At 40.0% G+C, this 27,773-nt stretch overlaps 1 protein-coding gene across 3 annotated transcripts; it reads right to left on the reverse strand.

Annotated features, from left to right (window-relative positions):
- SUGT1 (SGT1 homolog, MIS12 kinetochore complex assembly cochaperone) lies at window positions 1-27,176 on the reverse strand. Of its 3 annotated transcripts, none has more exons than XM_035322087.1 (13): window positions 27,054-27,176; window positions 26,933-26,978; window positions 23,852-23,942; window positions 23,144-23,213; window positions 22,691-22,761; window positions 18,026-18,079; window positions 16,818-16,834; window positions 15,762-15,796; window positions 15,102-15,198; window positions 13,999-14,106; window positions 2,129-2,219; window positions 1,118-1,299; window positions 1-548 (listed from the first exon to the last, which is right to left on the reverse strand). In XM_035322087.1, exons 1-13 carry the CDS (start codon window positions 27,110-27,112, stop codon window positions 447-449), a joined length of 1,023 nt encoding a protein of 340 aa, XP_035177978.1. In that variant the 5' UTR covers window positions 27,113-27,176; the 3' UTR covers window positions 1-446. The 3 variants fall into 3 exon arrangements, with proteins under 3 accessions (XP_035177978.1, XP_035177988.1, XP_035177997.1); XM_035322097.1 differs by having other exon boundaries at window positions 23,815-23,942; window positions 27,054-27,175; XM_035322106.1 differs by having other exon boundaries at window positions 23,815-23,942; window positions 26,933-26,984; window positions 27,045-27,125.
- Window positions 27,177-27,773: the final 597 nt, after the last annotated feature.

Here is a 27,773-nt window from a genome sequence, read left to right on the forward strand (position 1 = left end):
TATAGAAAAAGTTATATTTACAGTTTTATTTAGCAGAGTTAAAGAGCGAAGAATTTTAACACTGTTGTTGAAAAGTGTTTTTACCCAAAGTTGCCAAGATCTAATAAGTTATTGAACAGAAATAGCGGCCATAAGGCAATGAACCTGAACAGCCCATTAGAGATTACCCCATCCCCAAGGAGCAGAGCTGATAAAGGTGGTAGAAAATTTAGACTGTTTGACTCAATCTCCAAAATTTAGACAAAGATGATGTAAACAGGATTCCACTCTTGAATACATCTTTAACATCGGCAGGTGAAGGAATTTCTAAAGCACGCAAAATGTAAAGACAATTCCTGTTTGCAGGGGAGCATTCAGTGCTTTGAATCCAAGAACGCTATGTCCATACACAGTGGTCAGTACATGACTTATGGCAACACATAGATGGTAAGAGATTAAAAACAGGATTAGAATTTTTTCCATTCCATGTCATCAGGAGGATTTACTTCTACCTTCCTTTTACCAACATCTGACCAGTTGGTGCTCAGAACTGTGCCTCCAGACTCCATCTGCAATATAAGAAAAAGCTTGTTTAGTTTCCTAGAAGAATTCTAGTAATACAGAAGTCACTTTTCTTAGAACATATTAACAAACTCTGAAAAAAATGATGAATTTAAAACTTCACACAGAAGCATTTTACACAGGATTTTTGTGCATATATTGAATGAATTTGAAAAAGCCGTCATTCCATGACCTTTAGCCTAGCAGTACTTGTTTTCCATACTAGACATTATGAGATGCTGATAACAAGTTTTTAGAAGCTCAGTCAATGTTGTTGCAAAGGAGCTATATATAAAGAATTAAAAGGAATTTGATCCTGTCATCCTGAGCAACGTTCAAGCTCTGTAGGAAGCAAAAGCTGCATTCCCTTTGATAACACTAACCGAAACAAAGAAACCAGCAAAGCAAAATCTTTCAATGAGATCTGTTATACCAACATCTCCCACCAAACCACTGCCATTTATCAGAGGCCCAAAATTTTGGTGGGTGGAAGCCTCCTGACTTACGCAGAGCTTAGTATAACGTGTCACTGGGCAAAAGCTACACCCTTCTTTATAGACAAAGAGCAAAGACTTACGAACGATTTGTTCATGGCACGTTTCACTTCATCTGTACCATCTGAATAGATTTGCTGAAAGAGTTTATTTAAAGCAGCATCTCCTTCTAACTTTTCGTTCTTCTCCTCTTCTTTGATTTCAACTACCAGTTTGTCCCAGTTCCTTGTGTAGTGAGAGGAGGATGGATATAAGTGCTGGGTGTCTGAAAACGGAGACGTTAGTTAGCTAAGCATTTTCTCATGACTTTAAAGCTGCAGTTTCCAGAACAGCCATGTATGTATTTAATGAATCTGAAATAATGGAATATGAATCTGAAAATGCAAATGAATTCCTCCTTGCAGATACAAGCATCGCAATAAAAAAATATGAATGGAACAAGGAAATGCTAGAGATCACATTCAGCAGCTGCAGGAGTTTACTTTGAGGTAAATAATTACATAATTTAGCTATCCAACAAAAATTCTGGACAACAAAAAAAATAATTGAAATCAAAATGAGGCAGGAGATATTGGCTGACAAGAAGGAAAAAAACAACAGCCTATAGCCATAGGAAAATTTGAGTTAAACTGCAAAAATATCTGAAATTAATAGATGAGGATGTCCACATTTTTTCGAAGATGCCTTGTTAATCTGTCTTGAAACACTGCAAAAGCATTTTTCAAGAGAGGTGAAATACTTAATGATACTTAATTCTTTAAGCAACAGTATACCCACAACAATGCAAAGAACTGCAAAACAGTGACTGAAATAAACAGCTGAACGGATAAAAGCCTGAAGGAATTAATGACAAGCATAGATCCTCAACAGTTCATCAGATTAATAGAAGTTATGAGTAACATTAATAAATGAATTTTAGTAATGCCCTGCAGACTATTTCTGTCATTTTCTGGTAGTAAAAAAAAGAGTAAGTCTTTTTATTGTAAATACAACACTGTGATTTTATTAACAGCTTTTAACATACCAATTATTATTAATATCTGCAAGTACTTTGCTAAAAATAAAACATTTAACACTTCCTTCAGATAACAAACCTGGTGTAAATTGCTTTAACTTAGGACAATCTCCCTGTCCCTCTAGTTTCTCCCATCTTACAGCTTCTGGCTTCTTCATTTTTATTTCAACCTACAAAACACAACACAAAGAACAAATTAATCCAGATGGCAAACAGTTCTGAGAAATAGGTTCAAATTAGTTGGATTCTGCAGCAGTAAGAAAATAATTAGGTTAGTTTTAGAGACTGTCTAACATGAAGCTTGCATTAGAACACAACATACCAACCTTACCTTATGAAGTTATAGTACTTAATGACACGTCAACTAAACTCTTTATATGGCTGCTCGGCTCTTGCGCTAGTTTCATCCTTTTGTTTAGTACTGCTTCCTTGTGCTTACCATCCACTTTCTGTAAATAATGGCATCCCAGAAGTAACAATCAGCTGCAATGTCTACATTGCCAGGCACCGAGGTGCATCTTAAGCATCAGTTTCTTGTCAGTCAGCTCTAATAATTAAATAGTACTTCTGAATGACTGCGAACTCCAAGTGCTAGTTTTACATCCCATCCAACAAAGCCTGACATATTTGATGTATACTACACAAACCAGAGAATCATCCAGGGACAATGTTCATCTTCCCATTGGAGAAATTCAGAAGCTGTACTCACTTGCTTCAATGAATACGCACTGCTACAGAGAAAACTGCCTAGTACTCATTGACAAAACTGGCAATTAGAAGTGGATATGGTTGTAATTATCATAGGAGAAATGAAATTGAGTTAAGCATGTCATGCCCCTATTCACAACTACCTATAATGCCTTTAGACAGACATATTGAAGTAGTTTTTCATAATTAACCTTATCATTGGTCAGAGCATTACGAAGTTGCAAAACAAAGCCTGCAAAACAAGGAGTGTCTAGTGTCACTTCTAGATGACAAACTCACTTCAGGAAGCGTCACAAAATTCCTACGATGCTATCAATTGACTTAAATCTCTGCCTGCTGAACTTCAGCAGCTCCTTATTTGTGCACAGCTTAGCATAACGGAGTTCTTAGTTCTACCTAAAGCCACTACGACCTGGGGATCCCTGCAGACCCGAGAACAAAGGCACCTCTGTAAAGCTAACCCCAGAGGCCGCAGCAGCACGCCCCTTGCACAGCATCACGTTGATCCAAAATTTGAACTTTACTCAATTCTTCAAATCTGTCACTGGCGAGTAACAGTCCAAGATGACTTATAAAAATAAAGAAGTGAGCTCATTTAAGTTTCAAAGCTGCCATATTTGGAATCATGCTGCATTTTAAGAAACAGAATATTTAATTACCACTGCTCCACTTTTTTTTTTTCCTGGGGAAAACTACCACTTCCCTTGACAAGCTTAAATATACATTTTCTACCACTAACTTGTACTAACTGAGAACAACAAGTTTAAGACAGACACAGAATGAATGCCTTTCAAGGCAGGGCAGAGCTTCAGTCTTAAGCCCAACAACTACACGGAGATGACTTCCCCACTTCCTATGTCTGCTGGATTTCCAATGTTTTTAGCACCCTTTCAAGTCCCAAAGTGAGCATCACAGTATCCATTTTAAAAAATGGGGAAAGGCATCAGTCACAAGAAGAAAAATAAAATCCTGTATTATTCTAGTTGCTCAACCTACTGCCCCCCAAAAAATCCCTCATTCGAGTTTAGTATTTTAATCTCTACGAACACAGATTTGTTTTAGCTGTGCAGAAGCAGCATTCAACTGTGCCAATGGTTATTACTCTTCAGCAACACTAGAGGAGCCAGCAAATCTTCCCTCACTGGACTCTTCTAAAACGCTGCTGAAATTACAGCCACAAAGTTCATTTTATGAACTCTACGCTCACGAATGCTTTGTGATGAGCATAAAGAAACTAAAATATTTTTACACAGCTACATATAAAATAAATAAGTAGTTTCATGAGTGCCCGAATTGGCAGGTTGTTCTTTTTGTTTTGGTTTGTAGTTTTTTTTTTAAAATGGATTTGGATCTCATGAGTCAAACATTTAAGTTAATTAGCCACTAACAAAGGCGCTAATTAGCTAGAAGTAAAACACTGAGTCTTAATTTAAAAGAACCTGTCTCTCCTCCACTTCCTACATAACTCTTTTCAAGTTCTGGTAACTGTATTATCAACTCCAGTGCGTGGTTAAGTCGAGGAGGCCTTAATTTCAAAACTTTTAATATTCTAATTAACAACGCATCCCCACTGAACAGCATTAACAAAAAAAAAAACAGCAAATTCACAATGCTGAGACTGCTCAAACCTACACCACTTCAATTTGCTTGTTTCTCCCTTTGCTACCTCCTCTTGCTCTCCTGTTCCAGGTTTCCACCAGCATCTTTCAGAATCTCACACACACAGACTTGCATCTGTACCGAAAAGAATGATCTCTAAATGCAACATAATGCTTAATGTGAACTACCAAACACGGATGTTTTTTTCACAGAATACAACCCTCCTCCAAGATCCCTTTGGCTGTTCAGACTGCTCTGCCCACACATTTAAGAAAAATCTTTATAGTTCTGCTGCTCCAATAATCCCCCTCTCATTTTTTCATCTGCTAGCTCTTACACTTTCCTCTGCAACTGGCCCTAAGCCAGTGCTGTATGACAAACATCCCCGAGGAAGAGGAAATGCTACAAACGAATTCCCAGGTTAAGACACAGATTCCTGAAGTCTAAACATTTCAACGCTGCTGAACTAGAAGTATATACGGCTGAGAAATTGAGATAGAACACATTTATGACATGATTAATCCTTTAGCCCATCTACTCCATCCACTTCAGTTCAACTCACTCATTAGGCAAAGTTGCAGGCAGGAGCAAATCGAGCAAAATCATTAGCTGTGCACCATTATACAAGCACATCTCCAAAGTATAAAGCTGTAAAATTCAGCTTGTGAAGATGCGTATTTCTTCAGCTTGAGAGCTTTATTTGATCTGAGAAACAACTCTCAGTCCCAGTTATGTGCACAAATGGCAATAAATACATTTTAATGAACATTTTAAAGCAGACACGGATGGCTATCACACAGAGAAGTGACACATCATTGATGTCACACCTAACACACAAGTACTGTTAGCTTTTTCTTCTCCTTGAAAAAAAAATCAGCACCCAGGCAAGAGAAATACATCTCAATGTTTTGCCAACTACTTTGACATAACATTTATATTTCATTAAACGTATGCCTCATGCCAACTTTAGAATAAGACAGGAAAATGATTGTAAATTAAATGCTCTGCATGCCAGTTTAAGAAGCTGCCTCTGGTTGTTATCCATTTAATCACATGCTACTTCAAGAACTTTGTTCTGTAACAAAATATCACTAAAAAAAAAAGGTTCAAAACCTTCAGGCAAATGAAGCTTAAGTAAAAGGCAGGGCCCAGTTATTCTACAAATTCACGTTCGCTGTATATTAACACTACAATGCACTGTTATATTGAGCTTGTGTCCCATTTCCACGGTTACTCCCTTCTGAAACAGCTAGTTACAGAACGCAACAGAAGCGAAGAAGCACTGACACTGGCATTCATCAGAAATAAGAAGTGAAGGACAGTAAGATTCCCAGAGGAATGCTGTTTTACACCCATCTGGTACCCACCAACTCCTGTCCTGTCACCATGTACCCCTGTGAAGAGCCTGGCTCCACCTCCTCTATCCCATCCCCTTAGGTGGCTGCACACAAGTGTAAGGATTTTTTCTCTTCAATAAAGAATTTCCTCTTCTTAACGTTGAAGAAGCCCAATTCCTCAGCCTCTCCTCATAGCTCTCCAGCCACCTGCCCATCTCGGTAGCCCCTCCACTACACTGGCATCTTCCTTGCACTGGGAAGCCTGAAATAGGACACAACGCTCCAGGTATGTAAAAAGTTCAAGTGCAGAAATTATCCACTTTCTGCTGTATTCTCCTGTTTTAAGTTGCCCAGGTTTGGGGTTCAAAGTGAGTAATGTAAAAAGGAAAAGACACATGGAAATTTGAAGGAGTAATTCAGACAATACTTGTTTGAAATTCTGTCTGAGAAACCCATACTGCTGAGACAAGTGTCAAATCGAGGAATCATCATCGAGAAGAGACCACATGAGCAGTGAAAGGATAAAGGAGTTTCTATTCATAAACGTAACAGATTCTTTAAAAAAAATAACAGATTAAGACAAATTTGTTTTTCTGAATCCAAGTGCAAAGGATATGGGAAAAGATGCCAGATCCAGCATATGGGAAAGATGCCAGAAGAGACATCAGAAGCAATCTTAAATGTTTCATTGGTAGTACAAAGACAAAAAAAAAATCTGACTTCAAGAAGAGTGGAATAGAAGGGCATATAGTCTAATTTAAAGAATTTATCCCCTTAGAGATAAATACAACACCAAGTTATTAACATTAATATTCTAGGTAGAAGCCTACTGCTAAAAAACAAACAAACAAAAAAAACACCCCAACTTCTGACAAACTAGGTTCTGCATGAACTCATGCTCTAGGACCAGTTTGGCTGAGAAGTATTGAAAGAATGTTGGTGGTCTTCTTTGAAAGAAAATCTGGTATATACTGACAAGTTATGAGAAAATTCTTTTAACTCCTGGTGTATTTTATATTTCACAATCCACGCTAAGGGAAAGTTCGCTTGACAAATTTGTGTTGAGCTCTGATCAGACAGATGAAGGGAATCGAAACTGGCAGATCTTGAGCAGCAGCTCAGCCACTGATTTTAAAATTCGGATGTTTTGCTATATTAAACACATGGAAACGTGAAATCAGGATTTCCAATCATCTCCTTATTTTACTGAATTGTTGACTATTACTGAACTATTGACAGTTTTGTACGAGTTGTAAATTTAAAACGTCATTTTGCAATCACAGCGTGGTTTTTTTTTTGAACTAACGCTAAGGTGATGATCCATTATCACCATCTTCTAAAAAAGTTTGACCTATTCAAACTTTTATGTCAATCACAGGCACAAACAGTTTTGGTATCCCGGTTATTCAAAGACCTTTTATAAATTGCTCATATTCTGAACTCCAGAATCGTTTGTCCATCACTTAAAGTATACTGAGATTAAGATAACCTTCCAGGGTAACCACAAATTATTGATAATTAAAAAAATGATCTGTAGAGAAGGTGTCCTAACAGAAGGGATTTAGCAAACACCTTTTTTTTTTTTTTTGCCAGCTACAAACTATGGGGAATTGAGTATACAATGATCAATGCCACTTCACTGACGTCATATAGCAAGCACTCATTAGAATTTGGGATTTTTTACAGAAGGAGCTAGCAATACAGATCAATTCGGTAGCCTAAAGCTCTTTGCCACCACATCCTTCCTGTAAAGCCAATTGTTCTCATATCCACCTTCTCTCAAGACAGAAAGAAACACTCTTATAGCACGGACATTGATTCATGTGCTTGTTTAAAACATATTTCTCAATATTAACAAGTTTAAGTCTGCCCCATGCCCACCCGCACTCACAAGGAACAAGAAATTAAACTTATTCTGAGCCAAGTAATATCACACCAATCATCAGAAAGGTTTCTTTATGGCCTCGCCAGGAAATTGTTCCATCTAGCCCTGCCTCAGAGATGCAAGAAAATTCAGAAAAGCGTCCAACTCCCATCTTAATTATCAGTTTATAGTTTACAGAAAACACCCAGAAAGTTTAGGGAGATATGAATCTGCATGAAAGCCTCACAGAGAAAACAACTACAAGCAAGCAGGGAAGGCTGCATTCAAGCCACTGCAAGCAACTGGCTAAAAATAACCAAAATGAGAAAGTCTCTTCTAAGGATATGACTGCAAGAACAGATTTCAATTAAAATAATTCCATACCCTCTGTTTATTTATTTGTGTACATTTACCTCTGAGTAAATACTCACACACTTTTGAAACATTTTGTCTCAACCTTTCCCTTTAGCAACAGGCATCAGTGCGCTTTTCCAGTAAAGCTGCCCTGGGTGTTTCAGTGTTTGCAAGGCAAAATGGTTTGAGGAAAAGAAATGTTCCTCTGATGCACACCAACTACCACACTCTTGGCATGAAGCTGCTGGGAATGTGCTCCTACCTCAGACATCTCTATAACAAATGCTAACTGTAAAAAAACACTGAGGATTTCTAACACCTCCCCGTTTGCAGCACAACTTTGTTGTCTAATTAAAGGGAAGTTCTGGGGTCACGAAACTGCTTTTAGCCACTTTTTCAACTGGCTCTAAACTGCCATTGTCTGCAAAAAGCCCAAACCACTAAGAAAAAGTGAAAACTCAGTGATTATCCCCAGACTATTTGCAGATCCAAGAGCAGAGGAAATAGAGAAGAGAAAGCACTAGGTCAGATTTCCTTCAAGAGGATAAGGACACACGAAAAAGCAGATACTCACTCTCCTCACGTAGGTCTAAGAACAAGAAATTCCTGAGCAGCATCAAGAATATGAATGAAAACCCAGAGAAACTCTCACACAACACACATTTCCAAGAGAACATAACCAAATATTCCCCCGGAATCCCAACTGCACTGCTTGACAGATTGAACAAGAGGGAGAAGAAAGCAGGGCTGACTGTGCACTAAGAACTGTTTCAGAACATCAGAAATCCTTGCAATACTTGGCATTTCTATTCCCTGCTCTACCTGCCGGACAGAGCCAAATCAGCTCCTCTGCCTTAAACATATTTAGTAACTCATTTTAAGTTTGTATGCCTGTCATGGTTTTGGCTGAGATACTAGTTAATTTTCTTCATAGAGGTTTATATAATTGGGGTTTTGATTAAAACAGTGGTGATAAGACACTGTCTTCAGTTGTTGCAGAGCAGAGGACTTTTCAGCCCCTCGTGCTGCCCAGCCAGCGAGCAGGCTGGGGGTACGCCAAGAGCTGGAAAGGGACACAGCCTGGAGAGCTGACCCCACATGGCCGAAGGGATGTCCCATGCCATGTGGTGTCATGCTCAGCAATAAGAGATGGGGGAAACAAGGAGTGGGGATGTTTGGAGCAGTGGCATTTTGTATTCCCAAGAAACCATCATGCTTGCTGAGCCCTGGAAGTGGCTGAACACCTGCCTGCTGATGGGAAGCAGCGAATGGATTCCTTGTTTTGCTTTGCTTGAGTGGTGGCTTTTGCTTTACCTGGTATCTGCCTTTCTCTCAACCGATGCATTCTCACACTTCAACCTTTCTGATTCTCTCCCTGTCCCACCTGGAGAGAGTGAGCAAGTGGCTGTGTGGGGCTGAGCTGCACGCTGGGGTTAAACCACAGCAAGGCCTTTTTCCTGTTACGAAGGATAATTCCACACAGGCAACTTCCAAAGAGCAAACTCCTTCGAGCCTTTACGTTTGGGCTCCCTCTGCCGGAAATAAATCGAAAGAACAAGTAGCACCACTAACAGGTACCTTCTGTTAACTGCTGAATGCAACGTGTGGATTTTTCAGTGTGGTACACGAACACAAGTGGGGATGGCCACCAAAATACAACAAATTCTACCTAAATACGGTGTTCAAAATCCCTCCTACTTTCAAAGACCAGACCAGCTTCTATTTATAAGACATAAATCTCAAATTTAGATGCACTTCTGGAGCTGCTGCTACTTTTTGCTCTATCAGGTTAACATAGTAATGTTTTCTAAGCAGTCAGACACCTTTGACAGATTGGAATTTAACCAACAACGCCAAAGAAATAACACCTGATGTATCAATTGCATTTTTTGCTGTTGACATTCTCTGGAAGAATCAGAGTCTTTAAGTTCTGTCTGCTGCTTGCAGTCACTTTAGAAACTGTAATTCTGCAAATAAAACTAAGGCTATTTTCTCCTCCTGAATTTGCATCTTTACCTTTATTGTTTTGCATTTGTCAAGTGATGCTGAATATTAAGCAGTACTGAAATTCATCTCCAGCATCTCTTACTTACCAAAACACACACAATTGCTTTATTAGCTGCCAGTTCTCTTGTTTCATCCTCTATCCATTACATTTATTAGTTCTAAGAGGTTTATGTGAAACTCAAAGTCTATCTAGTGCAAAACCTGCCTGCGTGTCACACTCTGTTTCATCATATAGTTGGAAAGAAAGACCAGATTGTTCCTTGCCCAGTGAAGACTTACAGTATGCTAATGGCAACGTGCCTCTCATGTTCAGTACAGCAATACAAAATAAAGCTGTGTGAACACACACAGGTATTCTTATCTGAAATTATTAATCCCCAGGGAAACATTTGTTTCTATCCCATGAAAACATGATTTCTTTAAAAGCCTCTCATCACTGGATGTAACTGGCATCTCACATGCTACAGACAAATCACAGGGCAAGACTTACTGTGGAGCAATCCTGTAACCCTTGTCCTACAGAAATCCAGGCTGAGCTGTCAGCTAAGCGGGAAGGAGCCACACACAGTCTACTCCAAGTGGATAGGATTCCTTCGGATGTAAAGCAGAACACAAAGGTACTCTGAGAAATCTCTGGCAGGGTTAAGTTCATTGAAAAGGTGAAGCCAATGACCACCCTGACGTAGGTCAGGGAACCATCCAAGCAGGAAGACCCCAGCTGGACCCAGTGGCTCCCGATAGTTCTGGGAGAGCAAAAAAGCCACTGCTGGAAGCTAGCGAGCTCATCCCAGAGGCTGTGAACATCAGAATGTTTTTTTCCAGCCATGTCCTAATCTCTATCTGTACTTAACCTGCCAGCTTAAAATACCCATATCTCATGCATTGTTATCAGCAGCTCAAAAAAAAACCACTCACCCCTCTCTAGTCCTTAGCTAAAAAGTTTTCAAACCTTCTAACACACAGCAAGATGAACACACTTCATTAAGTCTGTCAGTGCCATAAAGACAAGAGTCCTCCCACATACAGCTTCCTGTTGCCACTCCTCTGAGAGTCTTTCAAATCCTATCTAGCTGCGATATGCACGTACACTCTGGGAGCCTTTTCCCACCCCTTGGCCCAGTCTGCAGACCCTTGTCAGGGCTCTGGGTGGGTTTTTGTTTTGCTTTGATGATGTTTTGGTTTGTTTGTAGTGAGAAAGAGATGGGAGAAGTACTCCAAATGAACTGCCTGGCAGATTACAGTTTTTGTTCCAACCAAGAACATGGTTTTGAAGCGAGTCTTCTTTCACATTACTTTCCTTTCTACCATCCTGGTTCACACTGGAAAAACCAGCTAAAAGCATATGAACAGGATTCCTCTCGGATGAATGTAAACAAGACAACACGTTCCAGGAGCACACTTAACCTTCTCCCACTGCTAACAAGGCCTCAGACCACCAGACCAGACCCTGAAGTAATCCCTCAACTATATCCAAGGAAATGCATCAGTTGCTCAGTTTCGCACACCAGGCTACAAATGAAGGCATACACGGCCAAGGTGGCTGCAACAGATCCTATTGCACTACCTCTACTTGGAAGAGCGAAGCATGCTTAAAATTCTTTAAATATCCACCTAAATTGATGATAATTTTTATGTCCAGCAAGTTTTCTTATCCCAAGCTCAGAGGCTTGTCCAAAAGTATCTCTAAATACCAGGGACCCTGATGTCTCACAGGCCAATCTCCCATCCTCCATTATAGAAGATTTAAAAGTCTGAAGAACAGCGACACCTTCAGATACACTAGTGACACACAAGGACTCACATATGCAAGACCTTGCAGATCAGCAACCTCCATACATATGGGCTGTGAGTTCAACATCTCCAGTCTATTCACAACTTTGAGGAATAATATTCCCTAACAAAGAACCAGATACAGTACAATGTTTGTATAATTGGGAAGATAATAAAATTAAGTCTTCCTTTTCAAGTCCTTACAAAAAACTCCATGTAAGTGACACAAATTTCTTTGTAAAGAAGTATTAAGATGGTTTATTCGAAGTAATAACTATGTATTTTCCATCTTGCTCATGTGAACTAACTATATACACAAAACTGTTGCAAAGAAATCTGCATTTCTAGTATTCAGACAAACACTGACATGCACCATTTCCCTGAAAGCGCTTGGTGTTTTTCAAAGTGAAATATTCTAAGTCTTTAAAGAACACTTTGCATGCTTAACCATCATCCTTAATGCAGGCCTGCTTTAAAAAAAATCTCTTCACTGAGACTCCATCTGCTGGTCAGTACTGGAATGAGCTGATGCATCATTCACACTGTATTCCTTCACTGTGCTTTCACAAGTTCCCCCCCATATTTCTCTTTTCTGCAAGAGGAAGTACGCACTGAAGCACTGACTTCACCTGTTACAACTCCTCCTGCGTTCTCTCTTATCCTGCCTTGTCTTAAAATTATTCCCTCAAAACTACATAGGAACAGTAACATTTGGAAATAAATGCAAAATACTTACACTTCAGACAATGCTTGAACACAACTAAAGCTTTCACACCACTTTAAGAATCTCAGCCTAAACCATGCTCCAGAGTACTAGAGATTATTCAAATAATTAACCTAGGCTGCGGATGGTAGCATAGGAAGACAACCATGATAATTTCAAGAGTGCTGAGACACAGGCCTGATACTTCACAGAAGTAATGGCAAACTTCAAGAGCTATCAAAAGTGTAACACTAGCTAGAGAGGAATATAAAGCAAACAGGACCTCACAGTTACTCATTTGGACAGGGTACCTGTCCATTCCACTTAAGTTTATATACATAAGAACAGAGTAGCAGACTTGGTACTTAATTCAAGCACTGTTCCATCTCCCGCTTTGTAAGAACTCTATCAGGGAGCATAGCAATAGAACAAGGATGAATAGTTTTAAACTAAAAGAGGGTTGGTTTAGATTAGATAAAAGGAAGAGATTATTTACTGAGGGTGGTGAGGCACTGGAACAGGCTTTCCAAAGAAGCTGTGGATGCCCCATCCCTGGAGGTGCTCAAGGCCAGGCTAGATGGGGCTTTGAGCAACCTGGTCTGGTGGGAGGTGTCCCTGCTCATGTCAGTGGGTTGGAATTAAATGATCTTTAAGGTCCCTTCCAACCCAACCATTTCAAACATTCACGTGATTCAACCACAAAACCTGCCCAGCTTCCTTAGTGAGAGGAGTGGAAAAACAAGACCAACTTCGTGGAAGTCTTCTCATGTCATCTTAAAGTTCCTTTTTCCCTGAAAACATGCAGTAACTTCTATGGGTACCTTTCTGAAGTTAACAGGTAAATTGGAACATGAGAAAGCAATGGAATTTTCAAAAGCTCTATTAGACCACTGTTGAAATAGAAGAATCAAAAACATTTATTCCTGCTTCAGAGGTAGGTTGTCCACAGAGCCAAGTCTGAACATGTCTGTCTATGTATTACACCAACAGTATGCTACACCAAACCACAGTCAACTCCTTATTTTTCTATACCTGTAATCTGGAAGACAAAATGCTGAGGTAAAAGCATTCTCTCTCATGCCATGCAACTTCCAAGTGTCTCCAGGCAAGCATTATTAAAAGCCTTGTGAAAAGCCAAGAACAGATAACTATGAGTAACTCTTACCAGCAGAAAAAAGTCAAGAAATTGCCAAGAATTACTTCAACACCGAAACCCTACAAGTTTGACATTTATTTCTTAGGTGCATAAAGATGACAATACTCCATAAGCCAGTATTGACTCCTAAAAGTTGAGTTAAAAAAACCATTCACACTTTCCAAATACCCGAAACGTAAAAAGTAAAGACCACAGTCATCTTTCAAAAGCAACAGTTAAAAGCATCCTCAATGTAACTGTGATTTGCACTTCAGTAAGCAACAGATCACGTCACCATTTCTGATTCTTGCACAAGTTTAGAAAGCTTTCCACTGGCTGAAAGGCACCTTGAAGAAAGAAAAACATTTCTATATGAAAAGCAAGACATTATGACTGTGGTAATGAGAAATAGAGCAGAAACGTTTTCAACATCAGAAACAGACAAAAATGATTTACACTAAGAAGAGCTTACCTTTGTTGAAAGCACTTTAAATGTACTTTGCTCTGGCACTATAGAATGAAGAAGAACAAGCTTTAAGTTGTAGTCTTCACCTGATGGAAGTCTCACTGATGCACTCATCTGTTAACAGTCAAAAACACATCTCTGGTCATCTTTAAGAGAAGTTTTCCATTTCCAAGTAAAGGATTGTCATTTGGCACCAAGATTAAGTGATCAAATTAACGAGCCTTCACTAGGATATTTAAAAGACCAGGCATCAGAATTTCAGGTACCACCACTATTCTATTGCATTATTCAACAAGGTGTTTTACAGTACACTACAAAGATGAATAGGAGATTCCGATTCTTAGCCAGCATGCACTCAAAAAGCCTATTATCTTGTCAGCTTGATCTGCATTCTTCAGGGAAAAAATATGGCAAATGAAGTATCAACACTTTTATAATGAACCATGAAAACAATTTGCAATTTCTCTTCTAATACATGCAAGCTATGTTAAACTCATGTGAGCACTTGCCACAAGTTAAAGCACGCAGTATCAAACAGACACTTCTGTAGCTCACCAAGTACCAACTTAGTTGAGAAGAACCTACCTACTCAATATTCACCCTTAATTAAACAGTCATGAGTACCGCATATGGTATTACAACAGCAATTACAGTACTTCCTTGAAACACATTTTGTTGCCATTATCAATTGTAGTGATACTAAAATCAAGATGAACTCACCCATCGTTGTTTTTCCATAACTGTACTAAAGCAAGATATTACTTATTCATAACTATTTTGAGAGTACCTTGTTTCTGTCTGCTCACATTCCAGATGCATGCGCACACACAAACACGTTAACTTTAGATCACCTCCTCCCCCAACCCTCCCAACACCCAAGCAGATGCAGAACAGCTGTTCCTTCTGCAGCAGGCACAACACACTCTGGTTTGTGTATAAATCCTTCAGACCCTGCTGTGGCAATAGCTCCCTGTTCACTGTACATAAAAATGCTCAGGCAGAAGACCACTTCTGCCATTTTTCCATGCTGTTCCAGCGAGCGATGTTCACTTTTAATAACTAAGCCTCATGAAATCTAAGGATGCATATCAATAACCAACATAAATCACCTCTTTCTCTGAGAACTGCACACGGACATCATCCTTCTGCGCATTCTTGATCATTATAGTCACAATGACTTGAGATTCTGTTTGGTACCAGTCATACCTTCAGAAAAAGAAGCAGGAAAAAGTTATCTGCAAGGATATGTTTAAGGAAAAAAATTCCAAAACCCACAAAAGTTAGAACATTATTGTGTAGTTTAAGGGGGGGGGATAGGAGAGAAGATGTACAAAATTAGACTTCTTCCCCTTCCTTTAACAACACTGTTGCAGACTTGACAAGTAGTTAAAGAATAGAATTCTTTTTTTTAAATCAAGAAGTTTGTAAAAAGTGGGCCACATACTTAACCAATTTATATTATTGACTTTGATAAATTAAATAGCTCAAAAAATCACCTATACAAGCACTACAGGCAGGTCTTTGAATTAAGCTCAGCAAGAGGATGAGAAACAGAAGCTTGAATGCTCACTCTCCCAGTGAGAGAGAATTGCACCTTCAGTCTGAACAAAAACCATGACGTTGAGAAACATTTCTCTTAGACTGCCATTTTGTGAAGTTTCTACAGAACTTCTGCCATCATTATCTTGCATCTCCAATCCCCACGTCAGCAAAGAACAGTTATATATCAATTATTTTAATTCTCACAGCAAAACTAAAAGTCAACTTACTTGATCTTTGATGACAGAGGCTGCTGTTGTGTATTCTAGTTGAAACACATTGCATTGGAAAGTCGTATCAGTAAGAGAAAATATAACAGACATACATAAGCATAAAGACACAAATCACTTTCATACTGATCACTTCTCTTTTCCTGACTTATGCATGTGCATTAATGTACATAGGAAAGCTGAAACTTTTCACTCTTTTCCAGCCATTTAGGACATATTTCAAACAATTTACAGACTGACAGTGCACATATTTAATGTATCCTACAACACAGCAGTCACACGTTTGATAAGTAGCAATTGAGTTCAGCTTCAACTCGTTTCCTTTCGGAGTAAGATCTGAAAGACACATGGTGGCTATGTTGCTCATCTTTAAGTCACAAAGAAAGCTTGAAAGAGATCTGAGAACTTCAGGCATAATTTTCAAACATAAAAAATCCTTTTAATGGTAAGATTTGTTTTCACATGCACCCATCATTCCTGTACACTTTCCTCCCCTATTCTATTACTAGGGCATAAAATATCGAAGTAATTATGAAGGAGGGAGCAGAACACTCAAAGCAACTTCACATCTTGGTCCCCAAAAAAACTAAATAAACAAGAAGGGCCAGTTTTGATACTTCTAATTTCCAATTAAAAAAAAAAAAAAAAAAAAAAAAAAAAAAGAAAGATTCAGTAGAATAACAAAACCAAAGAAAAAAAAAAAAAAACATGCAAGCTACTGGGGAAAAAGAAGTTATCTTCTAGCAACCACAAGTGAGTTGGCACTGATGAGATGAGCTGGTTAATTTGTTTAAAATTGGGCCACAGACTGCAAGCAAGGAAGTTAAAATTGACTTTAATGAGTGCACAGTAATTTCCACATTTGTTCAACACTCCTAGGTTTTCAGCATTTAAATTTTGCATCCCTGGTTGCAAAACAACTTGTTTAGATCCTTCAGAATTGTATGCAACAGAAAAAATTTTAGAACATTTGGTAGTTTCAAGACATCATGGAACTCTAAAAGCACATTAAAGACAAGAATGAAAGCAGTAAATATATTAAGGAAGACACCTTACCATTTCTGTCTGTGAGCCTGCAGGGGAAAAAAAACATTTGTACTTTCAGAAAAAAAAATGACTTACATGGCATCTACTCCATCTTTCTTCAGTTACTGTAGCCATTCTGCATTTATCCCATTCTCAACAGTACAAAAGTTAAAGACATAACAATTCTACCTCTAGTCTTTTGCTTTAATGGCCCTTTACTTTTATTGGGGCTTTTTTTTTATTGTTTTTTTGTTGTTGTTGTTGGAGTATCAGAGAATTAAGAAGATAGCTCAAAAAAAGAAAGACAAATGAATAGCCAAGATAAAACAGCACTATTTCATTTCTCCAGACAAAAACTGGGAAAAGTAGTTATGACATTTGAGAAATGCGTATTATAAACTCTTTCTCTAAGAAGGCAGAGAAAGTTTTCACTCAAGATAGCTCTCTGCAGGTAAGACAGTGCATGCCTAACACTTACATAGTTTCTCCAAACAAGCCTAAACCTGGTAAAAAAAGTACCATCAAGCATAGATTTGTACATTCCTACGTAACACAAAAGGGTTCTCCTCTAACAAGTTTTTAGCCAGGTTGATATGAACTTGTATTGTTTCTGCTTCCCCATTTTCCAATAAGCACTGCAGGGGGAGAAGTTGTAACAGGTGGAGGAAAAAAAAGTCAGCTATTCTGATATACCTCATTAAAACCAGCAGGCAGCTTAAGCACTGTGGGGAAGTTCTTTCCTGGGGTATCAGCTTGTAGGAAGATAAGAAAGGAAGCTGACTGCCACGGTAAGACACCAGAGCAGCACTGAGTACCCAACAAAGACATTCTCCATGTAGAATGAAAGCAGTGGAAATTTGGTGATGTTACTCTCTTTCCAACTTTATTTTCTGAAAGACTTGAGAACTTATTTTGATGTTGGTTTGAGAAAGAAGGCTGACAGGCTTCCACACTTAAAATAAGCTTGCAAGTACATGAAAGTGAGTTAAAATTGTCTGAACTTGAAAGAGGTAATCCTCTGTCACATATTATTAGATTAAAATGGTAATATTCATTTCCCTCTAACTCTCAACTAAAGAGTTCAGGACATATAACTGAGAGAAGCAAGGAGCAGGAAAATGCAACCTTAAAAAAAACACTAGAACTTTGTTTTAAGAAGCAAGGTATAAACCTTTAAAAAACACAACAGCTTCAAAGTCACATCAAATCCTGCATCAAGTAAATGTGTTTTTCCTTACCGTTTAGTGTTTCCTCACATCTTTTAATCCAAATAGTAAAGGTATCATCTACATCTAGAAGAGATCAAACACAGTAACATTAAGACTCTTCAAGCACTACATGTATTGAATAAAGGACAATTTCTTTCAACCACCAGCTGGAACAAATTCATCCAAATTTGCATCAACTTATTAAATTGTGATTATTATTTCCCAGTATCTTCTTATGTAACCTCTGCCATTTCGGTTAAGCTTTAAACATTTTTATACAGCTCTACTATTTAACTCTGTTACATTTAATTAACTGAAATTCATTTGTAGCACACCAATTTTTGTCTGGACTGACCCATTTATACTGTTGCTTTCCAATCTGCTTGACCTTTATATGTCCGTTGGAAAGCAAGAAGTACTGTTTCACACACTTCTCCATTATCCTTAAAATCCTTTTTCCAAGCAGTCACACGCTGCCTCTCTAGAGGAATATCAGAAAAAACAGTCTGTTCTGTGGACAATCCAAAGTGGCGAAGTTTTCACCAACACCAAGTATTTTCTTTTCTCCTGGTGGCTTCACACATACTTTACATACACATCTACAGCTTCAGGGATGTTAGAGGTATGTAGGTGCCAATTCCACCCTACAAATCCACAGTAAAATGTATTAAGACATTGGTAAGTCTAGGAAACAAGCTCCCCAGACAAACAATTTCACTGGAAAATAGCTAAAAAGGTAGCGGTACAATGACAGAACAATCATCTTATTTCAGCAAAATTCCTAGAAAAACCCTTCACAGTCAGGAATGTTACAAACAAAGTGGCAATATTACTGACCAACTACTAAGACTGGCTAAATTTATCTTTTTGCAGTAGCAGGAATTCACACTGAGGGAGTTCACACAGTAAAATTCCCTGCAGGAGGAAGCTTAAAAAAAAAGAAAAACACCACTCTTTTCCCAGCCAACACACTCATAACACCGAATATGGCTCCACTGCAGTTCTGCAAAGTATTCACCTCTATCCTTTCAGATAGCAAGTGTACACAAATTTTGAGGCATGCCTTAAAAATGCTACCAACTCCTCAGAACCATCTCTCCTTCCTTATCTTCAGCCATCCCCACTAATCATCTTCAAAGTTGCTTAAATTTTAAGTTACATAACATTTATGTAAGCTCTCATTTGTGTTTTTATCCTTTCCTAACAGCATCTAAGAATATGGCCATCTTGACATTACAAGGCAATCAGTTTTTGGTAAGTCTTTTTTATATTCTTAACAGAGCCTGGAAATAAAATTCCTGCTTTCAGATGGAAACCTCCAACATTAAGCAGAGGGTTCTGCTGGGGGACCAAAAGGCTGCCTTCAATTACCTACTGCATACTAAGGCATATGGACAACTGACCTGGACTCCCCTCCAAGTGTACAGGGAAAGGAAACAGACCCAAGATGCATCAAAGGAAGTTCTGATTAGATAAGAAAAATACTTTACTAAAAGGGTGGTACAACAGTGGAGCTGTTCAGAGGCTGTGACATCTTCAGTCTCAGCTGTCAAAGAACCTAAGCAAACACATGCAGCTTCAAAGTTAATCTGGTCAGGGCATGGAGTTTCACAAGCTCCAGCGCTTCCCTGAAACTTAAATTATTCTGTAATTTTCAAAGCTTTACACCATAGCCCCCCCCCAAAAAACAACTCCCTGAATTTTTGCACCTGGGAACAAAGTTTATTAATTAAAAGGAAGTTAAATGGGGTAGGTTCAAGGGCCTAAAGCAAAGGGAAACTAAGTCAAATCTACACTGATCCAACCTCACCTTCAAGCAGCAAGTGATGAATTCTTTTTCACTATAGTCTATGACATGATTGCCACGCAACACAAACTTTAATAGAAAGGTCAATTTTTCTGCCCTATTGCCCTAAAACATCTCCTGGCCAACCACTGCCTCTTTTCCTGCATCTTAGCATGTTGCAATCAGAGGCAAATTTATTTATTACTCACTAATTACAGTATTCCCCCAAGGAACTTACAAACAACTCCTCTTAAGAACTTTCTAGTTCAGAAAGACTAACTGGGTCTTCACTTGCACCTACCAAACCATTTTCTTTAAAAAGTTGACAGAATTAATGTTTACTGAATCCATTAGGTGGTCATAGCAAAAAGCAAGAACATTTCTCAAGTGTAACTGTCCTAAATCCCTGTGGTGTACCAAAGAGTAGCAGATCACGCTGCTTTTTCAATCTGAGGCAAATTAGTGAACAACATACATCCACATGCGTCGTCAAACAGTTGAGTGGAAGAAATCTTGCTTTGTAATGTTATTTTATAAAATAAGGAAACACTGCACATTCAGTAACTCATCGTGTCAAGTCTTATTTAGCTATCGCTGTAGGTGGGTAATGGGAAGCCTGCTGTAGTTCCCTGGGCCCGTCGGCACTACCAGTAACGAGCACAAGCAGCAAGCCCATCTCCCTTAGCATTACAAAGATTTAAAACAGACCTTACATCAGCAAGGAACATGTAATGGTGTACTTCTGCCCCCTTGTGTGGCCAAGAAAATAGCCTTGTCAGCGAAGAATTCCCTGCCACAGCAATTCCCTGTAAGGCAGCAACAACTAACATTGCTTTATCACCTGCATAGTGGTACGTGGTTCATTTTCTCATTGTGCTGTGTTCATTTTGCACTTGCTGCACTTAACTGGAAGTTAACTGCTTTGCCAAAATGCTCATGCTCACAATTATTTTCACTTGGGATCCAGCAAACATTCCACAGAACTGCAAATTCTGTCACTGGCATCAACTTGCCAGCAAGATGGGTAATATATTGAAGAGAATCAACTAACAACCTGTATTTTTCAAGAAGCCTTCAGGAGACCCCTCATCTCACAACAGGCCATGAGACTTGTAATGACAAAGAACACTAGAAGCAAGCTTTGGATGAGAAGTAATCAGGAAGTACTGGGAACCTTCAGAAACATTTCAGCTGGGTCAGCAGCAAAACTGACATATTAAAAGCAAACAGGCAGAAGTCATGCAATTCAGCACAGGAAAAGGCTATGCTGTAGTTCAGGGATTCTGAATTAGCCAGAAGCAGGCTGGTACTCACTGCCACAAAGATATCCGCAGCTCAACATGCTGCTCTACCCTACAATGTAAGGAGAATGCAAGGCTGAAGAGAATGAAAAAGTGATGCTCTGGCCTCAGAAGGTTTTGTGCATACCATGTTTTTTAAACAATTCCAACTGACAAGAAAAGTGACAAAATCTACGCACACAGAAAGCTCAGTTACTTGTGGTGAAAATGAAAAAATATGGAGAATTTCTGGCCCTGTCAGCCACTAACACAAGATTAAAGAGACTACAGATTCAATTCAGGAGTTACGAGTTTTCAGAAATAAGAAGACTTACCTATCAAGTAAGGAAAGCTACAGAAGTCACAAGGAAGCACTCCCTTTCACCGGAAGACCCAAGAAAGCTTGCCTAGATTATAAGGCCTCATCCAGCTTTCTAGTGTACCAAAAAGGGGAGACTACCCAGTTACCTAAGCTACCAAAACTGAAAGAACTTGAATCAATTAAAGCTAATCCTTCAGCTCCTATTCCAGACCACGCTAAACTGAAGATTACAGTTGCTAGAATTCCACCACATCACCGCTTCAATTCTGCTGGCTTCAGCACTTAGGCTCTTAAGCGGTCTGTTTCAACACATCAGTTCATAGGCATTTTTTTTATTTAAAAACAGCAGTCTTCTGCAGACTTGATGTATTGAAAGAAGAGGCTGAACAAGTGCCATAGTGGGAAGAAGCACAACCACTTGGCACAAAGAACTTTCATTAGCTACATCACACTCCAGTTTTAGATCAGAGGAACAGATTACTTATGTGGGAATCACAAGCTAGTAACATTGTTGCTAAAGCTTCAGGCCCCTGCCATTGTTACAGATAACACACCAGGAAGAGCTTAGATCACAACAACGCTTATCAGCTTAGCACACTTTGCGTAACTTTTCAAGGTGCTTTTCTTACAATTTCTTCCTGCTGTTGAGAATAAGGTGAGTTGCATTTCAAATGGGCGATAGGAGAAGAGAAAGGAGTTCCAACCACCTTGCAATTACTTTGTTGTGTGCTTCCCTGCATTTTATACCAAAGCCTTCTGCATTGACCTATTCCTTTTCTGCTTCTAGAAGTTATTCTTGAAAGCTCTAATTCTCCCCAGAATAAAACAAGCACAGTTCCAGCTGGGAGGCCAACACATTAAGGAAAAAAAAGAGAATAAATATGTTTCTGTAATGAAGTGATACGCATTTTGTCAGTTCAAATACAAGTTGCACGCTCTTTCTGAAGACCAGTCCACCAAATGGTTTAACTAAAAAATTTCAGCTACACATACAAAGCCTTTTCTGTTCAGAAACTTTTCTATGACACTTAATGCCATACCAGTGCCACCAGTTATCTGCAAGACCTCTGGGGACCATGGAAACACCCCCATTTTGTAAGGCAAGAAAATCAGGTATTACTGGCTAACAGCTTGGATACACATTTTTAGTGTTATACTTTCAGATACCTCAAATCAGGCACCCAACTCATTAGCCATTAAATAAAAAAAAAAAAAAAAAAAAAAAGGTGTTCTTCACTTTCTGCTAACACATTAGAGCATTTTTTGGCATTACCGAAGGAGTGCTGTGCACACATTTTAATACTTACTGTCCAGCCTCTGTCCCTCTTTGAATGACTCTAAAGCAGATGCAAAGTTTTTGATGTGATATTCTCCTAACCTGACACAAACAAAGAAAAACACAAGTAAACAGTAATTACTTCTCAATCTAATCCACATCTTGAAGGTAACGACATCCTTAGTTTACACACTGTATTGGTTAAACGTACACGTGTCAGAACTCAAATTGCATAAGAAATCTGTTTTTGAAATGGCTAGAATGTTAAGAAAATCACCCCAAAAATCAAGATACATTTCTTAAAAAAACATACTATTTCTTCTTATAATCACAGCCTTATTACAGATGGTTTCAAAGCACTGCGACATGGAATTTACTCATTCATGGGGTTGCAAAAAGCTTGTATGGGGTGATAATTCAAATGCTACTATTGCCCTACAGATTAGCACAATTTTCCCGAGGCACAATATATGATGATACACACCCTTTCCTAAGAAGTGCTACAGCATTACTGGGGTTGAGTTCTAGGGACTTCTTTGCATCTGCAGCTGCATCTGTTGAAAGTCAGTTTACAGGTGAAGAACATTATAACACATTATGAAAAGCAGTGAACTGCAAATCTTACAGTACACCTTAAAAAATTCACTACTATGTTAGCTTTCTTAGCTTGCACACACCACACTATTTGAATTAAATTCAGCAACTGCTATGGACAAAGCCTTCACTCAGCCACAGAGGTCCATGAAAGACAGAGCAGGACTTCTTTAAAATTAATTCCATGAATCTGTTTCCCAGGCATTATTCAGTTACCACCCTCCTACCACAACCATACTCAGTCCCTAACAAAATAAAAAGGAAAAAAAAAACCATAAGGATTGAAGATGCTTGCAACACAAAGCTTAAAGCTTGCCCCAGAAGTATGCTAAAAATAATGCTGCCAAGATAGCAGTGTGCTAAAATCAAATAAGAAAACTGGGCCCACAGCCTATCCAATTCACTCTACGTTTTGCAGGTGCAAAACACTCAAAGATGGAGAAAACTTTAAAAGTATGCCCCACTGAAGAAGCAGCAAAGTAAGTTATCTATAAGGCTTTCTGTTATTACTAATTTGCTTGCATATTTACAACATCTGCTGTAAGGAACGTGTCATAATACACTTGTAAGAGGATTCTGTGTTGCCTGAAGATGTTACCAGCGTAATTCTGCAGAAGAATATGAGCGTAAGCCCGCTGACAATAACACTCGGCATCATCTGGGTTCTTTTCCAAAGCTCTTGTCAGTTCCTGTAACGACACAGAAAAAACATGAAATGGCACCTCAAAAGTCACCATGAAGATACAATACCAAACTCTGTCAACTAAGATTTCGGGAAAAAAAATACCCTAAATGAATGAATGAATGTTTACCTATTGATCGGTTTTCATCCAAAAAGCTCAAACATCAGAGCCTGAAGCACAAGGAACCTGACAATTATATCCCAGTCATGAAGTCTGTTTCTTACTGAGAACAAAACAAGACTTTCAAATGCCTTAAACATGAAGTCTAGCACACAGGTGATCCCATATGCTCCTACGATTTTCCTGTAATTCTCGTATTTGTACACAGGTCTGCTCAATTTGAGGAACGAGTGCAGTATCACGAACTCAGAATGAATACACAATGTGTCAAAATGCTTGTGGAGGAATAACACACTCAAAGCACTGTAACACAGGATGAAATTCTACATTACATGATATTACTGAGCGCGGGAGATTGTTCCGAAGCATGCTGAGCAAGAGAAATGCGAGAACAAAAGACTCTGGCAGCACAGGGCTCACAAGAAACATTGCTGCACAATGGAAATAAGCATGAAGTAGTCCCTTGCTAAGGAAATCACTGAGTACACAGATTGAAATAACTGTGTTATACCCTGTGAGAAAAGTTTATTATTTCTGCACAGCAATGAAATGACAATGACTCAATGCACACACCTGGAAAGAACATCTCCAACTCTCTCCTTATGAGGGAGAAAAGTTCTTGTCTTTGCTAGAAGACGGCAAGTTTTCTGAAGCTAATACAGTGCGTGACTACAGTACAGTAATTTTCGAAGTTGACTGGATTTCCACTCAGAATGAAACATGCGTGAAGGTGGCTAAGATACAGGCTTTCAACAGGCATAAACAATAATAGAATACCGCTGCCAGAACGCAGTCCCACCAAGGCAGAGAAAAAAGAGTAGAAGGGCCTGCCTTAGTTTTAATTCAGATCAGTGCCCTCCTTCACTGATTGCACATAAATGCTTACACCAACTAAGAATGAGGCGGCCACAACAGCTATCAGCACAAGATAAACAAATGTATAAGCACAGTATATAAATCCAAAACCATGGAGGAACCTGAAGGAAAGGGATGCAATAGACAGTCCTAACAAACCACCTCATCTCACTGTGGATGGCTTATCAGCAAGTCATCACCTCATTCAGTTACACACGCGCACATCCCTCCCCAAAATGAATCCTACAGCACAGCTGTTTGAGAAGACAGCCAAGGGGCAGCTAGAAAATACCTGACTGCTACTATGAATTCCAGCTTATGGACATCTGTAACAGTTAGTGCAAACTTAGACCTAGCCTTCACAGGCACTCATATGTGTGCTTCCTGACTCACTTCACTCCAGGCCCTCACCTACGACCATGCTGCAAATACATTGGTAGATACACGGGGCTCTGACCACACCAATAGTAAGAGTCTGTATGAATTAAAAGCGCTTTTAGTCTCCTGTCTCACCTGTGCCTGAATTTAAGGGATCACCAACCCTTCTTCCTCACTGGACAAAACACTTCACCAAACAATACAATCAATGCTTGTTTCATCAGTTACTTCTGACTCTATCCCCACATCATCACCACTTACAATGCAGAACGTCTTATAAGGAAAAAGCCAATAGAAAACATCCTTATTCCAGAGTGGACTACTTTTTCAACTTAAAATTACACAAGAAGCCATTAAGGACTTGGCTGCTTTATCATTCAGGCAGTATTTAAACACAGGGGACGACCTTCCAGTTGTATCAGATCCAGGTGGAGAAGCCAAAGCATGCGCTTCAGGAATTAAAGGATCCCAAAGTCCAGGAGGACACAGCACAGAAATGCCACTCTAAGTCCTGTCAAGCATGGAGAGAGACTCCACATTTACAGTGTGTCACGTCTCAGATTATTAATATTAATTACATGAGCCAAAAGGCCACACCTAAGACCATGCAAGCACGGTACACCACGTGTAGATCCAAGCTTCCAAGTCATCCAAACGCTACACTGCACCATGGGACTTACCAGTTCAGAGATTACCAAGTACAATCTGCCTGCTCAAACCAGTACTTTTAGGTTAGCCCTGAAGCACAGAAGTGACTAGAGTATTACTGCAACGCGTATTAAACAACTATAGAATGTTGAATGGGATTTTGAAGCTGACAAAAATTCTCAAAGTCACTGAACACACAAAGAACTGAAAAGTTAACTAGACAAGGCAGAGAAAAACAGAGAAAAACTGACATCTTCTCATGGTACTCTTTAATACTTCTAAGACCTTATGGTGTTTTGGGGTCTTAATTTTTACTAAGCCACCTACGTTTGGTTATTCCAAATCCCTTTTTATATGCCATTTATCTTCTGAAAAACTTTTACAAGCAAGAGAGGACACTCCAGAGAAGTGCAGGATTCAGCTGCACCTTTCCTTTAGGGAAAGGTAATTCGCTATTACCTTCTGCTTCTACCGCCTCCTGCTCCTCTCGAGCAGGACCACGCATTTACATCCTCCTCCCTTCAAGGTACATAAACACCTACTGATCCGCCAGTTCTGCCTTCTCTTTACCTTTGTTTTTTCAAGAAAAATAACCTTTGAGAACACATCGGCACGAGTTAAGAGGTAGAACACTGAGCGAGAGAGAGATGGAAAGAAACAGAACACAGTATGATTAAAAAAAAAAAAAAAAAAAGAAGACTGAAGGCATTTGTCCGGTAAACTTGTTTTTCAAACTGCAGATAACAGTAGACTTAGAAATTTGAATTACGGTCTATTTATATGGCACAGAAAAGGTTGTTTTTGTTTCTTTCCTGCATCCTCAGCTCAGGCAGCACCAGGGCGCTCCTCGGGGGGACCTGACGGGAAGGAGCCCTGCAGATCCCCAACTCGTCGAAAGGAGAAGGGAAAGGAGAAGGGAAAGCTGAGGGAAAGCCGGGGGAAAACCAGGGGAGAGCCACCTCACGCCCCCTTCCCCTCCTCTCCCCGCCTCTCACCCGCGCCGCTGCCGCCGGGTCGCGGTCGATGTCGCCGTCCGAGAACCTGCCGAGGAAACACAACGGCGTGAGAGGGCGAGGCGAGGCTGGGGAGGGCGGCGGGGGGCCGGGGGGCGCTCACCGCGGCGGCACAGGGGGCTGCGGCGCAAGGGGCCGAGCAGGAGGAGGCGCCGCCGCCATCTTGCCCCCAGGAAACTTCTCGAGAGGCCGCGGCCGCCGCGCCCCGAGGCCGCCCCGCGCGCGAGGCCTGACGGGTATCGTCCTTCTCCCCCCCCCTCCCAGGCTCCGCCCGCCCCGCCTGGCGGCTGGGAAGATGGCGGCCGCCCGGCGCCCTCCCACTTCTTCCTCCTCCTTCTCTTCCTCCTCCTCCTCCTGCCACGCAGCCCCCTGGTGTTTGCTCTCCCGCAGCCTCTGGTTTTAAATTTCTGAGCCGGCTTTGAGGCGGCATCTGTAGCTTGGCCGCTGCTGCAGCGCAGAGGAAAGCGGCTGCGGGAGGGGAGCTGCTCGAGCCCCCATTTTGTGGTCGGGTCCCGCTTCTGCCTTCTACTCTTGGAGGGCTGGGGCACTGAGGAGGCCCTAGGAGTAGGGCTACACCAGGGTCACACACTGCAGCCTAAAGGATAAAAGCCTTCACTTACACATCAAACGGCTGACAATAGACTCCTATTGTCTCTAGGAGGTTTCCTCCGCTTCTCTACCCGACAAGAACTAAGCTGCCCAAATCACTTTCCTTCATGATAGTTAAATCTGTAGCAAGAGAGACACACAAAGCTGTAACCTTGTGGTGTAGTTTTTCATTTATCTAGTAAATAGGTCTGCAAAACAACCCCCACGCTCTATT

The sequence above is a fragment of the Oxyura jamaicensis genome, chromosome 1, assembly GCF_011077185.1.
Source record: "Oxyura jamaicensis isolate SHBP4307 breed ruddy duck chromosome 1, BPBGC_Ojam_1.0, whole genome shotgun sequence".
In the NCBI taxonomy this organism is placed as follows: Eukaryota; Metazoa; Chordata; class Aves; order Anseriformes; family Anatidae; genus Oxyura; species Oxyura jamaicensis.

What these genes read in the sequence shown, in the direction of transcription:
- SUGT1 (XM_035322087.1), bottom strand. Translation starts at nt 27,112, where the DNA reads ATGGCGGCGGCGCCTCCTCCTGCTCGGCCCCTTGCGCCGCAGCCCCCT. An exon ending in CCTCTGTCATCAAAGATCAA is followed by an intron (nt 15,199 to 15,761) that starts GTAAGTTGACTT and finishes CTTTTTCTGAAG; the next exon opens with GTATGACTGGTACCAAACAG. An exon ending in TTAAAGTGCTTTCAACAAAG is followed by an intron (nt 2,220 to 13,998) that starts GTAAGCTCTTCT and finishes TGTGTTTTGTAG; the next exon opens with GTTGAAATAAAAATGAAGAA.